This window comes from Oryctolagus cuniculus, chromosome 11 (assembly GCF_964237555.1).
Source record: "Oryctolagus cuniculus chromosome 11, mOryCun1.1, whole genome shotgun sequence".
Lineage (NCBI taxonomy): Eukaryota > Metazoa > Chordata > Mammalia > Lagomorpha > Leporidae > Oryctolagus > Oryctolagus cuniculus.
The window spans coordinates 22,907,101-22,919,668 of NC_091442.1; the positions used below are offsets into that span (position 1 = coordinate 22,907,101).

At 57.1% G+C, this 12,568-nt stretch overlaps 1 protein-coding gene and 1 long non-coding RNA gene across 2 annotated transcripts in view; one reads left to right on the forward strand and one right to left on the reverse strand.

Moving 5' to 3' along the window:
- The window catches only part of MMP24 (matrix metallopeptidase 24), a 49,200-nt gene that overhangs the window by 2,715 nt on the left and 33,917 nt on the right, over positions 1–12,568 (reverse strand). Inside the window, exons 5-8 of the mRNA XM_051846145.2 lie at positions 9,424–9,585; positions 6,192–6,406; positions 3,984–4,122; positions 2,481–2,747 (exon numbers count right to left, since the gene is read on the reverse strand). Of these exons, the coding sequence (XP_051702105.1) occupies positions 2,481–2,747; positions 3,984–4,122; positions 6,192–6,406; positions 9,424–9,585 (783 nt within the window). The remainder of the gene's footprint in view (positions 1–2,480; positions 2,748–3,983; positions 4,123–6,191; positions 6,407–9,423; positions 9,586–12,568) is intronic.
- Positions 1,668–5,744, forward strand: LOC138844311 (uncharacterized). The gene is made up of 2 exons (XR_011379929.1): positions 1,668–1,803; positions 5,399–5,744. It is a non-coding gene; the product is annotated as an uncharacterized lncRNA (long non-coding RNA).

Here is a 12,568-nt window from a genome sequence, read left to right on the forward strand (position 1 = left end):
CTCCCAGGCACTTCCCAACATTTGCTCTGGGCTGGTGAGCAGGCGTAGGGTGCTGTGTCAGCGTGGGGGAGAGGTACTGGTGTGTGTGTGGGGGGGGGGTACAGGGCATGGCTGCATCATGGACACAACTGCAGGGTGGCCTGCCCATCATCTCAAAGGTACTGGGAAACCACTGGGGTGCTTTAGGTAGGATTGGGAGGCCAGCGCTGTGGTTTAGGAGGTTAATCCTCTGCCTGCGGTGCCAGCAACCCCTGTGGGCACCGGTTCGAGACCCGGCTGCTCTTCTTCCAATCCAGCTCTGCTATGGCCTGGGAAAACAGTAGAAGATGGTCCAGATCCTTGGGCCCCTGCACCCATGGGGGAGACCCGGAAGAAGCTCCTGGCTTCAGATTGGCTCAGCTCCGTCTGTTGTGACTATTGGGGGAGTGAACTTGTGGATGAAAGACCTCTCTCTGTCTCTCCCTCTCACTGTCTGTAACTCTGCCTCTCAAAATCTTTAAGTAGAATTGGGACATAGTTCAATTTGTGTCACCTAGACACAAATTGTGACACCTAGACAGGGCCCTTAGCCTGGGGACACAGCTCTGTCATACTGTGCCCATGGCCTCCATGCCTTATGGGTCAGATCAAGCCCCCATTTTAAATGTTGATTGCTCAAACACCATCTTTCTTCAATTATCATAGTGTTTTTTTTGTTTGTTCTGTTTGTTTGGCACACGTTTTGCAATACAAATACAGGGTCTTTGGTAGCCCTTTGGGGGAGGGGCTGGGAAGAAAGGTGGGCAGGCTGGGCAGTGCTGCCAGTCACTCCCTGGGCAGCTACCGTAAGGGTCCCAGCAACAGCCTCAAGGGCACTGAAGGCAACTGTGAGACTCTCTCACTGGCCAGTTTTCTGCCCTGACTGGGACTTCCATTGGTCAAAGTCCTTGCTGTCACTTATCTCTAAGGCTCCCCCCAAAGGGTGTGGTGTTGGGTACACAGACAGCCGACAAAGAGCAGCCCTGCCCCTGTGGCTTTCTTAGCGGAGACGCCACCTCAGGGAGCCTTTCTCCAAGCCAGTCCTCTCTGCCTCATGGCTTTCTTGCACTGATTTCCCTATAGCACTTGTTAGCACCTTACGACTGGGACTATGCAAGACGCTGCCACGTCCCCAGCTCCTCCTGTATAAGCTGGCTCTTTGTAATGACTGTGGAATGAATGCGTGAATCCTGCGGGTCCGCATAAATTGAAACACACTAACAAGATGATGTTGATGATGACTAAACCTTACAATGCGTAAACTGTTTCAGATGTTATTCTGAGCTCTGCATAATCTGATCCTCATAAAGTTCTGTCATCATAAGTTGTCTCCATGTGATACAGATGAAGGCCCTGAGAAAACTTACTAGTGATTTATCCGAACTCATAGTCGGTGTACATGGTGTGCAAGCCAGCGTGGGTCCAGAGTCTGTGCTTGGGCCAGATCAGCAGGGAAGTGTGCGACGCTCACAGATGCACACTTGCACTCAGCAAGACCCAGCCTCTCCTCTAGAGAAGCTTCTGGTCTGCGGAGGGGACAGGCTGTGAGCCCCTGTGGCCTCCAGGAGATGCCTGGAAAAGGCCTTGTAAGTAAAGCTCCTCTCCTCAGAGTTTCGCCCTCAAACCCTGTGAAACTTCCTGTATACACCATTGCATTTCAGATGGGATATGTTGAGGAATCCCTGAATGCCGCTGTTTTTGAAATGCTGTGTAAAGGAATGACGTCAGTCGGAAAATTCAAGTGTGAATCATCCCTGCAGATGGAAGATTGGGCCTTGGTAGCTGGTAAGCAAATTACTTTGTGGTGTGAATACAGGTAGGCAGGAGGCAGTTGTGTGAATACAGGTAGACAGGAGGCAGTTGTGTGTGAATACAGGTAGACAGGAGGCAGTCGTGTATGAATACAGGTAGACAGGAGGCAGTCGTGTGTGAATACAGGTAGACAGGAGGCAGTCGTGTGTGAATACAGGTAGACAGGAGGCGGTTGTGTGTGAATACAGGTAGAAAGGAGGCAGTCGTGTGCGAATACAGGTAGACAGGAGATGGTTGTGTGTGAATACAGAATACAGGTAGACAGGAGGTGGTTGTGTGTGAATACAGGTAGACAGGAGGCAGTCGTGTATGAATACAGGTAGACAGGAGGCAGTCGTGTGTGAATACAGGTAGACAGGAGACGGTTGTGTGTGAATACAGGTAGACAGGAGGTGGTTGTGTGTGAGTACAGGTAGACAGGAGGTGGTTGTGTGTGAATACAGGTAGACAGGAGGCAGTCGTTTGTAAATACAGGTAGACAGGAGGCAGTCGTGTGTGAATACAGGTAGAAAGGAGGCGGTTGTTTCCTCCACATGGTTCTCGAGCCTGAGTACCCTGAATGTATGCCATGGGCCCTGGGAGAAAGAACCACTTAAGATCAGCCCCGCCCCCGCCCTGCCTCAGCCCAGCCCAGCCCAGCTCTTACGTACATCCTTCTTTGCTGATGAAGGCCCCTTGGGGAGCCTGCGGGATGCCCTTCCACACAGTGATAGGCTTCGGGTAGCCAGGGTCTGTGGCCCGCCGCTCCTCGCTGTAGCGCCAGTACCGCTCGCCTTTGAAAAAGTAGGTCTTGCCCACGGGTTCCCAGCGCAGAGCTGTGTCAATGCCTTCACGGGGCAGGCAGCTGCCCAGCTCCCCCAGGCTGTGTGGGTACCCGGGCTCCACTGTCACCTCCTTAAACACCCAGTACTTGTCACCTGTGGTCAGGAAGAGCCCAGGTTCAGTGTTCCCCGTGGCCGGTGTCAGAGAGCACAGAGGCTGACCCCTCGGCCCAGGGCCCAGGCAGAGCTTGGAGACAAGCAGCCAGGAGCTGGTGCCCCGGGCTCTGCTCCTCCCCGCCTGTGATCTCAGCCACTCCAGTGACTGCACACACAAGATTACTCTCCACCTGGCCCCATGACACCCAGCTCTGAGGCTACAGCGCACAGCCCTCTCCTGCTGGACCCGAGCACCCGCCCAGTGACCCTGAGCTCCCGCAGCCCCTAGGCAGCTCCAAGTTGGCTTCCCAGAGTTCTCCACTGTACCACAGAGGAACCCCTCCTCTTCCTTTCTGCCCACTGGGTCTCCAACAGGAAACCCTGGCATCATCTCTGGCCCTCTCACTCCTTCCCCTCTTGGTGCCCGGCCACTCAGGAGCATGTCTGAGTCTCTCTCAGCTGTCCCCTGCCCTCCAGCACGCTGCTCCTGCCTGGGTTGGGCCTTGTGGATGGCGCTCTGACTCCAGCACCCACCTCCAAGTTGGCCTCCCTGCCTCCGCCCTGCTGTGCGGCCACCTGCCCCGTGGCCTCTGCCGCCCAGAGCTTTGCATGGGTTTCCAGCACTGGCTTACCAGCTCCAGGTCGCATTCTGGCCCAGTTCCCCCACAAACCTTTCCAGGCCACGTCTCAGTTCTTAGGGTGAGGCCTCCGTGGCGTCGGGTGACTGTCCACCCCTGCTCTACCCCTGCTGTGCGTCCCCCAGAGTATTCTCCTCAAGTCTCACCGCTGTATCTTGCCCGGCTTGGGCCTGGCCCGTGTCAAGAGGATCAATGAGAAGCAACCTAGCATAGTGCTGAGCAGGGTGGGCTCGTTAGTGCCCCCTGCCCTCGCTTCTTTGACCGCTCCAGCCTGTGTGACTTCCTCCCTCTGCTCTTCAGCAACTGGCATGAAGAGTGGCCTGCAGTCGCCTGTCCTACCCTCTGCTTCATGTGAGTGAACCTTGTCCCCCCCTCACCTTTGCACATACAGATGCTCCACACTCACTTCCTGTCTCAGTCTCTGAGTACTTCACCAGCCTATAGGGACTGTCCCGTCGGTGATCAGTGTCGCTGTTAGGGCTAGAGGGACCCTTGCGGGGCATCCACCACCCAGCCCCCCGTTCCAGTTTAGATGGGAAAAGGAGCTTCCAAGAAGGACAGGGAACTGTCCCAGGTCCCACAGCACAGGCTACCTTACCTTTGAAGAAGACAAATCTTCCATCAGCCCTTTCGTAGGCCGCATCGATGCGGGCAGGCAGGCCCTTCCAGAACTGCTCAATCTGCATGGGGTAGCCCTCCTGCACCCGGTTATTGCGCAGGCGCCAGAACCAGCGATCCTGGGGATTGTGGGAGTGGGGAGAGAAAGAGGCATGGCAGGCTGTGAGTCTCAACTCAGTGATCTTAGCCCTGGGGTTCAGACTCAACCCAGCACCTTCCCTGAGCCCAGCCTGGAGTCTGTCCACTACTCTTCTAATTTCCGGGGCCCTAGAGGAAGACAGGATGCTCCTGTAATTCTTCCTTTAAGCCTTCTGGTGGCTCTTGCTGCGAGACGGACCATGAGACACGCAGCAGACAGGAGAGTGCTGGTACTTGGAGTGGCCACATGAGGGCAGCAGAGAGTCACTTAGGCTCTGTATAGCTGCAGATGGCTCTGACGCAGGATCAAATAAGAGATTACAGAAGAAGTACCTAGAACAGTATGGGTCGCACAGCCCCTATTGAACAAATGGCAATAAATACCCAAGAGTCCAGTAAAAACTCTTCTCCCTGCTGCTGCCCTTGGCTGGTCAGCCGTCTGGGCAAGGTCTGTCATCTCCCAGCAGCTCAGTTTTCCTGTGTGTCAGTGGAGATGATGAAACCCAGACTTGCCTACACCCAGCTCAGTTGGGAGGATCAAAGGGAAGCGAGTGCAGGGAAGGAACATGACCTGTGAAGGGCAGGAAAATACTAATACCTTCCCTGGCGTTTCTCACGGCACTCTGTGTCTGGTTTTTGGAGCTTGTTTTGGCTTTCCCAACTAAGTTGACCTGAGGTGCACACAGTCGTCAGAGAGGCCAAATGATTTACCTAGAGCCCTTCAGGGAGAGCCAGGGCTGGGGCTGGCGCGTGTCGCCCGATTCTTGCTCGTGCTGGAGGCTCACGGGAAAGGCTTCCATGAGGGGAGCAGAGCAGCCACTCAGCCAGCCAGCGTGGTGCAGATGTGCCTGGTGGCCAGCAGGCAGTGGTCACTGCCAGGCCCTTTGGGGATGGCCTCAGCTTTGGAAAGCCTCTCCCAAGATCACGCCCTTCCCCATACCAGTGACCGACTGAGGCAAGCGGTCCCACGTGGGATGACTGATAGGCCATTCTGGCTGCAGAACTCCCTGTGGGGATGGCCGAGTCTCCGTGCACTGTGGGGACTTCTCCCTGGGCGCCATCTTCCCCTCCTTCCCATAGAACCCATCCTAAAGGTATTTTCCAAGCAGAATCCCGCATTTCAAACTGTGTGTCACAGAGCCCGACACGGGCACACCATGGGGCTGCTGCCCTGGCAGTCCTGGATTGTGGGGAGCAACCCGGACTAGACTGAGTTACTGGAATTAAGACTTATTCTATGCATCTGCTCCTCCACAGAATGGCGCTGGGAGAGGAGGAAAACAGCTTCTACACAGCTGCCTCCAGTTCAACCAATAAACTGTAGGACCTGCTCCTGATTGCAGGAGAGCAGTGCGCTCAGCGTGTGGGTAGCAGAGTTGGGATTGGTGGAAGAGGACTATAAAGGAGGAGAGAGACAACATGCACCAGGAACATCTAAGGGGAACACCTGTGCAGCCCCCGAGAGAGCCGGCCGGTGGTGTGCCGCTCCCCTGCGGAAGTGGGGAATGTGGCAGGGGGAACCGCCCTTCCACAGAGGTGGAAGGGACGGTAGCCAACCCGGGAAGAACCAGCAGCAAACCCGGGGAGGGCCGAGCAGACGAAAGAACAGCGCAGGGTCCTGCGTCGTTCCTCCACGAAGACGGGGAGCGACACTGGATGTTCCATGGACAGCTTCCCCTCAGGCACCCCCCTCCCCAGCACCAACCCACCCCAGTTGTTAGAGCAGAGACTCCCCCATGTTTCAGACGGAGAAATTGAGGCCCGGAGAAGAGAGGTGACTTGCTCAAGGTCACAGCCCCGAAGCCACTTTCAGCACCTTCCCCCGCGTTCACCCTGTGAAGGTGCGGGATCTTCATTCTCTCCCCTCTGCCTCCTGGACATGAGCTGATTCACTTGGCAGAGCCGAGAAGAGACCCTAAGTCGTGGCCGCTGGGCTGGCTCCCACCCAGGCCCCACAGTAGCTCCATCTTAGGGCGGGAGGTTTCCTGGCTCTGTGGCAGGGGAAAGAGCAGGGAGGACTGCCCGGCTGCTGCCAGTCCACGGGCCCTACCTTAAACACGAACATCTCGCCCCGGAAGAGGGCCACTGTGTTGAAGTTGCCATCGCAGATGTTGGGTTTGGTGCCTGGCGTGGACGGCCGGTCCCCCAGTGGGGGCCGAGGGGGCCTGGGTTGGCGCTCATGCTTCCTCTCGGATGGGGAGTGCATCCTGCGGACAGGGAGCGTGGGGAGGGGCCTCGTGGGCTCCAGAGGCTCGGCGGGAGGTCCTGGAGAGAGGGCTGCATCTTAGAGAGGGACCAGCCATCGCCCGCCTCCCCCGCCTTTGCCTCGTCATCACCCAGGCAGCTCCAAGTCAAAGCTGTCACCTGCCAGCCTCCTGTCCCCTCTCCCCAATTTCACTCCCCCATTTATTGAGGAAGAAAAAAAAAAGAAAATAGTCATTAGCTGGGACACTCATCTTTCCCATCTGGTATCATTCCAGTTACAGCAGCAAACACGCCCTTCCTTAGGATCACCGTCTCGGGCCCTATTACTCCGCTCCCCTACACACACCGGCACCATAGTCTCACCCCTTCATTCTTCACCCACTTCAATACTACAGTTTCTGCCTCGTCACCCACTCACTCTGCTTGGCCACGATCACCAGAGACCCCCATGTTGCCAAGTCTAGGGCTCACTTTACTCAAGCTTGGTGAGCACAGAACTCAGCCGGGATCTGCACAGCAGGCCGATGGTGACTCAGGACTTGGGGGGGGGGGGGGGGCTCGGATTCTGCATTTCCTAGAGCTCTCCTGGAAAGCCAGGGTTGCTGGGCTGAGGCCCCCTTGCTGAGCGGCAAGATCAGAGAAGCACTTCCCTTGAAAGCCTGTCCTCTCTCCTGCGGCCCTGCGGCACTCTCTTGTTCCTTGCTGGGCCGTTCCCTGTCAGCCTCCTTTGCTGGAAACTTCCCTGTCCACTGTAAAGGCTGCAGTGTCCCTGGGGCCTCTTCTTTCTCCGCACTTTTGTCCCTGAGCTGGCACTTCTCATCTCGGGCTGTACATTAGGATCAGCAGAGGAAGCTTCTGAAACTCTAGGCTCTTGGGGCTGGCGTGGCAGGTTGAGTTGCCGCCTGTGATGCCAGCATACTACAACAGGCCCTGGTTCAAGTCCTGGCTGCTTCACTTTTTTGTTTGTTTTTTAGATTTATTGTATTTATTTAAAAGGCAGAGTTATAAAGAGAGGAAAAGACAGAGAGAGGTCTTCCATCTGCTGGCTCACTACCTGCATAGCCACAATGGCTTGGCCTGGGCCAGGCTGAAACCAGGAGCCAAGAGCTTCTTTTGAGTCTCCCACATGGATGCAGGGGCCCAACCAGTTGGGCCGTCCTCCACTGCTTTCCCAGGTACATTAGCAGGGAACTGGATCAGAAAAGGAGCAGCTGGGACTTGAACTAGTGCCCACATGGGATGCCAGCACTGCAGGTGGTGGCTTCACCTGCTATGCCACAACACTGGCCCCTGCTGCACTTCTGATCCAGCTGCTGCCTTATGGCCTGGGAAAGTAGCAGAAGATGGCCCAAGTGGTTTGGCCCCTGCCACTCACGGAGAGACCAAGAACCAAGCGCCTGGTTCCTGGCTCCTAGTTTCAGCCTGGCTCAGCTCTGGCTGTTGTGGCCATCTGGGGAGTGAACCAGTAGATGGGAGATCTCTCTGTAACTCTGTCATCTTTAAACAAATAAAATCTCCAGACTCTCAGGAGGCACCCGAAACCAACTGCAGGCAAATCCTTAGGGGGTGAGGGCTAGGTGTTTGCATTTTGCCTTAGAATCCCAATGTGATTCCGTCAGCAGCCACGTTGAGGACCCCTACTTCAGGGGGGGCTCACACAAGTTCATGGCTTTGGGGACCCTCAGAGCTGTCCACCTTCCTGGTGATGACAGAGGTATTCTGTGTGTGCACGGCCCCATGGGGCAGCCCTGGCCTCGTTTGTGTGTGGCTACGGAGCACTCAGAGTGAGCAGTTTGTTCTTAGTGTGACTGAGGAACTGAAGATTTATTTTTAAAAAAGGTTGATTTATTTCTTTACTTGAAGGCAGAGTGAGAGATCTCCACATCCGCTGGTTCACCTCCCGGATGCGTGCGTCAGCCGGGAGCCTGGGGCCGCGCCTCCCGCGTGATGGTAGGGACTCAGATACTTGGGCCATCATCTGCTTCCTCCCGGTGCACTGGCAGGAATCCTGATTGGAAGCAGGGTAGCCAGGACTTCAACCAGGCCCTCTGATACGGGATGTGGGCATCCCAGGCAGCAGCTTAACCTGCTGTGCCCCTTAACTGTGTCTTTTTTTTGACAGGCAGAGTGGACAGTGAGAGAGAGAGACAGAGAGAAAGGTCTTCCTTTGCCGTTGGTTCACCCTCCAATGGCCGCTGCGGCCAGTGCACCGCGCTGATCCGATGGCAGGAGCCAGGTGCTTTTCCTGGTCTCCCATGGGGTGCAGGGCCCAAGCACTTGGGCCATCCTCCACTGCACTCCCTGGCCACAGCAGAGAGCTGGCCTGGAAGAGGGGCAACCGGGAAAGAATCTGGTGCCCCGACCAGGATTAGAACCCGGTGTGCTGGCGCCGCTAGGTGGAGGATTAGCCTTCTGAGCCGCGGCACCGGCCTAATTGTGTCTTAATTAACATTTAACTTTCAAATAGCCACGTGTGGTTAGTGATGACATGACTGATGACTGGTAAATCCTGTTGCCCATGATTGAAACCTCGGCATTGGCATTGACCTTTCTTTGACTCCTCTCACCCTCACGTCTGATTTGTCAGATCTTGTCCATTCTACTCTCAAAACAGCTTCCAGCTCCTGACCCACGTCCTTCACTTGTCCTCTGTCTTTCGCCTGTGGAGGCGGGGCCTGAGTTGTGTGGACAAGCCCGTCTCGACTGACCTGGGCAGAACTGGGACCTCACACACCAGCGCGACCTGACCTGCCGGAGGCACGCAGGCGGCCTTTCATTCAGAGAGCAGCCTAGCGTCTTACTTTTCACCTGTGTGAGATCAACGCTCTGGTTATAATGCTCATCACACTGAACCACTGTAGGACAGATGTGCGGATCTTGGCCAGGGGAGCGCCCGTGAGAGCGCCTGGTCCCCCTGTGGCAGAGGAAGGGATTGCAGCACAGAGGGTGCGGAGAAGAGGGAGTGGGTGGGCCTCCCTGGGATGCCTCCCAGTCGCAGCCCAGACTCACGCCTAGGCTTCCCAAGTGTGCTGCTGGGGGACGCTTGTGAGCACAGCCCACCCCAGCCCCCCACTCACCATAGATCTTCTGGATGCCCTGCAGGTCGTCCTGGGGCAGCTTGAAGTTGTGCGTCTCCATGTACTGGTAGAAGGGTGCCATGATGGCACTGGGGTCATTGGAGTGCTCCAGTCCCAGTGCGTGGCCCAGCTCATGCACAGCCACCAGGAAGAGGTCATTCCCTGTGGAGAAGGCCATGGGGAGGTGCTCAGGGCACCCAGTTAGGTATCAGGCTATCCACTTCTCCTGCAGACACAGCACATGCCTTGTGCCAGGCCCTGTGCTGGCCACTGGGGACAGGCAGGGACATCGGACACAGCCCCTGCTTTCCAGCTGCAGTGGGGGATGTGGGGAGGGGAGCACACTGAGCAACTGTCCCAGTGCTTTCACCCACGTCCGTAAGGGCTGAGGGGGTTCTGCAGAGGGAGGGCCCATGTAGACCTTGAGGAAGATATTCAGGGACAGCTTTGCACAAGCGGAGCTCAAGTCTTGAAAGGTACCCAGGCAGTCGGGAGGGTGGGAGAGGAGGAGAGGTGGGGTGGCATTCTTGGCAGAGGCGATGCTAAACAAGTCCAGGGACAAGCGGTTTCATTCCACTTGGCTCTGGAACAAAGCAGGGGGGAGGGCCAGGGGGTGAGGTCAGCCAGGCTGGCAGGCGGGGCTCTGTAATGCCCTACAAAGGAATGTGGGTCAGCTTCTTGGCCGTGGGGAGTGAGGGCCATGGCAGGATGAGGTCACTCTGGCTTCAGTGGTCGGGGGATGGAGAGGGACAAGACCTAAGGCAAGAGGACCAGTGAGGTCAGTTTGGAAGCTAGTGCCAGGATCCAGCTGGGAGATGAAAAAGGTCTGAGCCCGGGTGGATGGAGGTGGTGGGGACAAACAAAGTCCTGGGAGCAGCCACGGGCACTCAGCTTCAGGACCCAAGGCAGGTGGGCTTCTGGGTGTGGTGCAGCTCTAAGTCGGCAAGACCTGGGTCCTGGAAGAACCAAACTGCTGGCCAAGATGAGGGTGGGAGTTCAAGTGCACGTGAAAACAGGTCCAGGTCCGACAGTGGCACACAGGATCTGGAGTGTGAACTGGGGGCAGCATGGCCCGTGGCTGGGAGCATGGGCTCCGGAATGGGAGGGACACCTTCATCTTCAGCTCTACCCTTACCCCACCTGCTTTATGAACTTGGCCAGGAGGTCAGTGTCCTCATTTGTAAAAAGGGGATGTTACACCTGACTCCTAAGTGTTGCATGAGAACTGAGTAAGACCACCTGCTCATACGTAAAGGTGGTGTGGCATTTGATGGTGGCTGTCATGTAAGACAGAAGTTTGGTTGTTGGAACAAGCCCCTTGACCGGAAAGGAAGCACAGGGCCAGTGGGGCTCCAGCAAGCAGCTCCCTTAAAGCCAGCTCCCCTGAGCTGCTTCTGTATTAGGCCTAGGGCAGGGAAGTCCTGAATTTGGAAAAGAAATCAAGGGGCAGGGAGTCGGGCAGAGCGTGGTGTCCACAGGCCTGACCCCTGTCTGCTTGATTACAGACCCCTGCTTGCTGCGACCCCTGGCACTCGCACACCCCCTTGAGCACTGCCTCTTATCTCCTGGTCTCAAGGTCCATCTCAGCCCATTTCTGCCACCTCTCAGTCCAAGGAGGCTTCCAGAACCCTAGGAGCTGCTCTGGAATCCTGCCCACCCTGGCCCCAGCCAGCATCACTGGCAAAGTTGCCTTACTGTAGTGCAGGGAGGGTCAGGTGGGGATGGGAATCATTTGGCCTCCCTGGCTGAGGCCTTAGGAAGGGACAAGAACCCCCTGGGGCGTACGCAGTGGGAAGTGCGTGCCTGCCTGTCTGCTGACATCACCAGTGTCTTCAGCGAAGCCACCTCTGAGCAACAGAAAGGGAGGAGGATGGGCAAGATCAGTGCAAGGTTGGCCAAAAGCCTGGGGCTGGCCTTCTGGTGGGGAAGGGCGTGCTGGCAGGAGGAGGCCAGGCCGCCCCCAGCTCCTCCCTCAGGTCCTGGTCCTCCTGGCAGCGGGAAGGTGTGAGCTCATCTCTGAGCTCCATCCCAAACCGAGGCGGCTGCTAGAGCCAGCGGAAGGCAGCTCTGCTTCCTGGGGTCCGGCCCTGGCTCTGCTCCTGGCCTGTTCCTGGACCTGGGACAAGCTGTTCAGGGCCTCTGTCTCCTCCTCAGGGATCTCTGCAGGGCACCAGGAGCAGGGCTCGGAGCATCTGGGAGACTCAACCTCCGTCCTCAGCCTGCGCCTGCTACCTCTGCCCGGCTCTGCAGGGAACAGGAGTGACCCCAGAGGCCAGGGGGCTGTGGACTGGTTCCAGAGGCCAGACGGAAGAGAAGAGCCGGGAGCTGGCACCCTACTGCACAGAAACCCAGGAGGGCTCCGGTGGGGAGACGGAGGGAGGGGCAGGTGCGGCGGGACTTCCCGAGCTTGTAAGGGAAAGCAGAGGTGTGAGGAGGCGAGGCCCGGCCTGCTCTGGGGAAGACCCCCTGCTTCCAGGGCAGGGCCTGTTAGCACCTTCACTCCCCAAGAGGCAGCAGGGCGGGCAGGAGTGGGGTCTCTGGGAGCCAGATTGCCTGGCTTTGAACCCCAGCTCTGCCGTGTCTTGGCAGTATGACATGTGAACCCTCTTCCCCTGACAAACGAAGGGAATGCTAGTGCCTTCTTGGTGAGGATGGGGAAAGATGAACAAGGCGGGGCGTGTGACGCGCTCCCGGCAGGGCAGGGTTGTGCTGAGCTGGGCAAGGACTGGCCTCCCAGCTCAGCGTGCTCCCCCGAGGCCCTGGGCCTCTGGGCAAGGCCCCTGCCGTCCACTCAGCTGCCCTCCTGCGCCTTGTCACTTCCTTTCCTTTCCCTAGGCCTCCGTATTTGGCATTCACGTCTCAGTGACTCTCCCAATCCTCAAAAAGCACTTTGCTAATGCTGTCCCCTCTCCCTGGATCAACCTTAGGCTTTTTTTTTTTTTTTTTTTTTTTTTGGACAGCAGAGTTAGAGAGACAGAGAGAAAGGTCTTCCTTTTCTGTTGGTTCACCCCCCAAATGGCTGCTACAGCCGGTGTACTGCGCTGATCCGAAGCCAGGAGCCAGCTGCTTCCTCCTGGTCTCCCATGCGGGTGCAGGGCCCAAGCACTTGGGCCATCCTCCACTGCCTTCCCGGGCCACAGCAGAG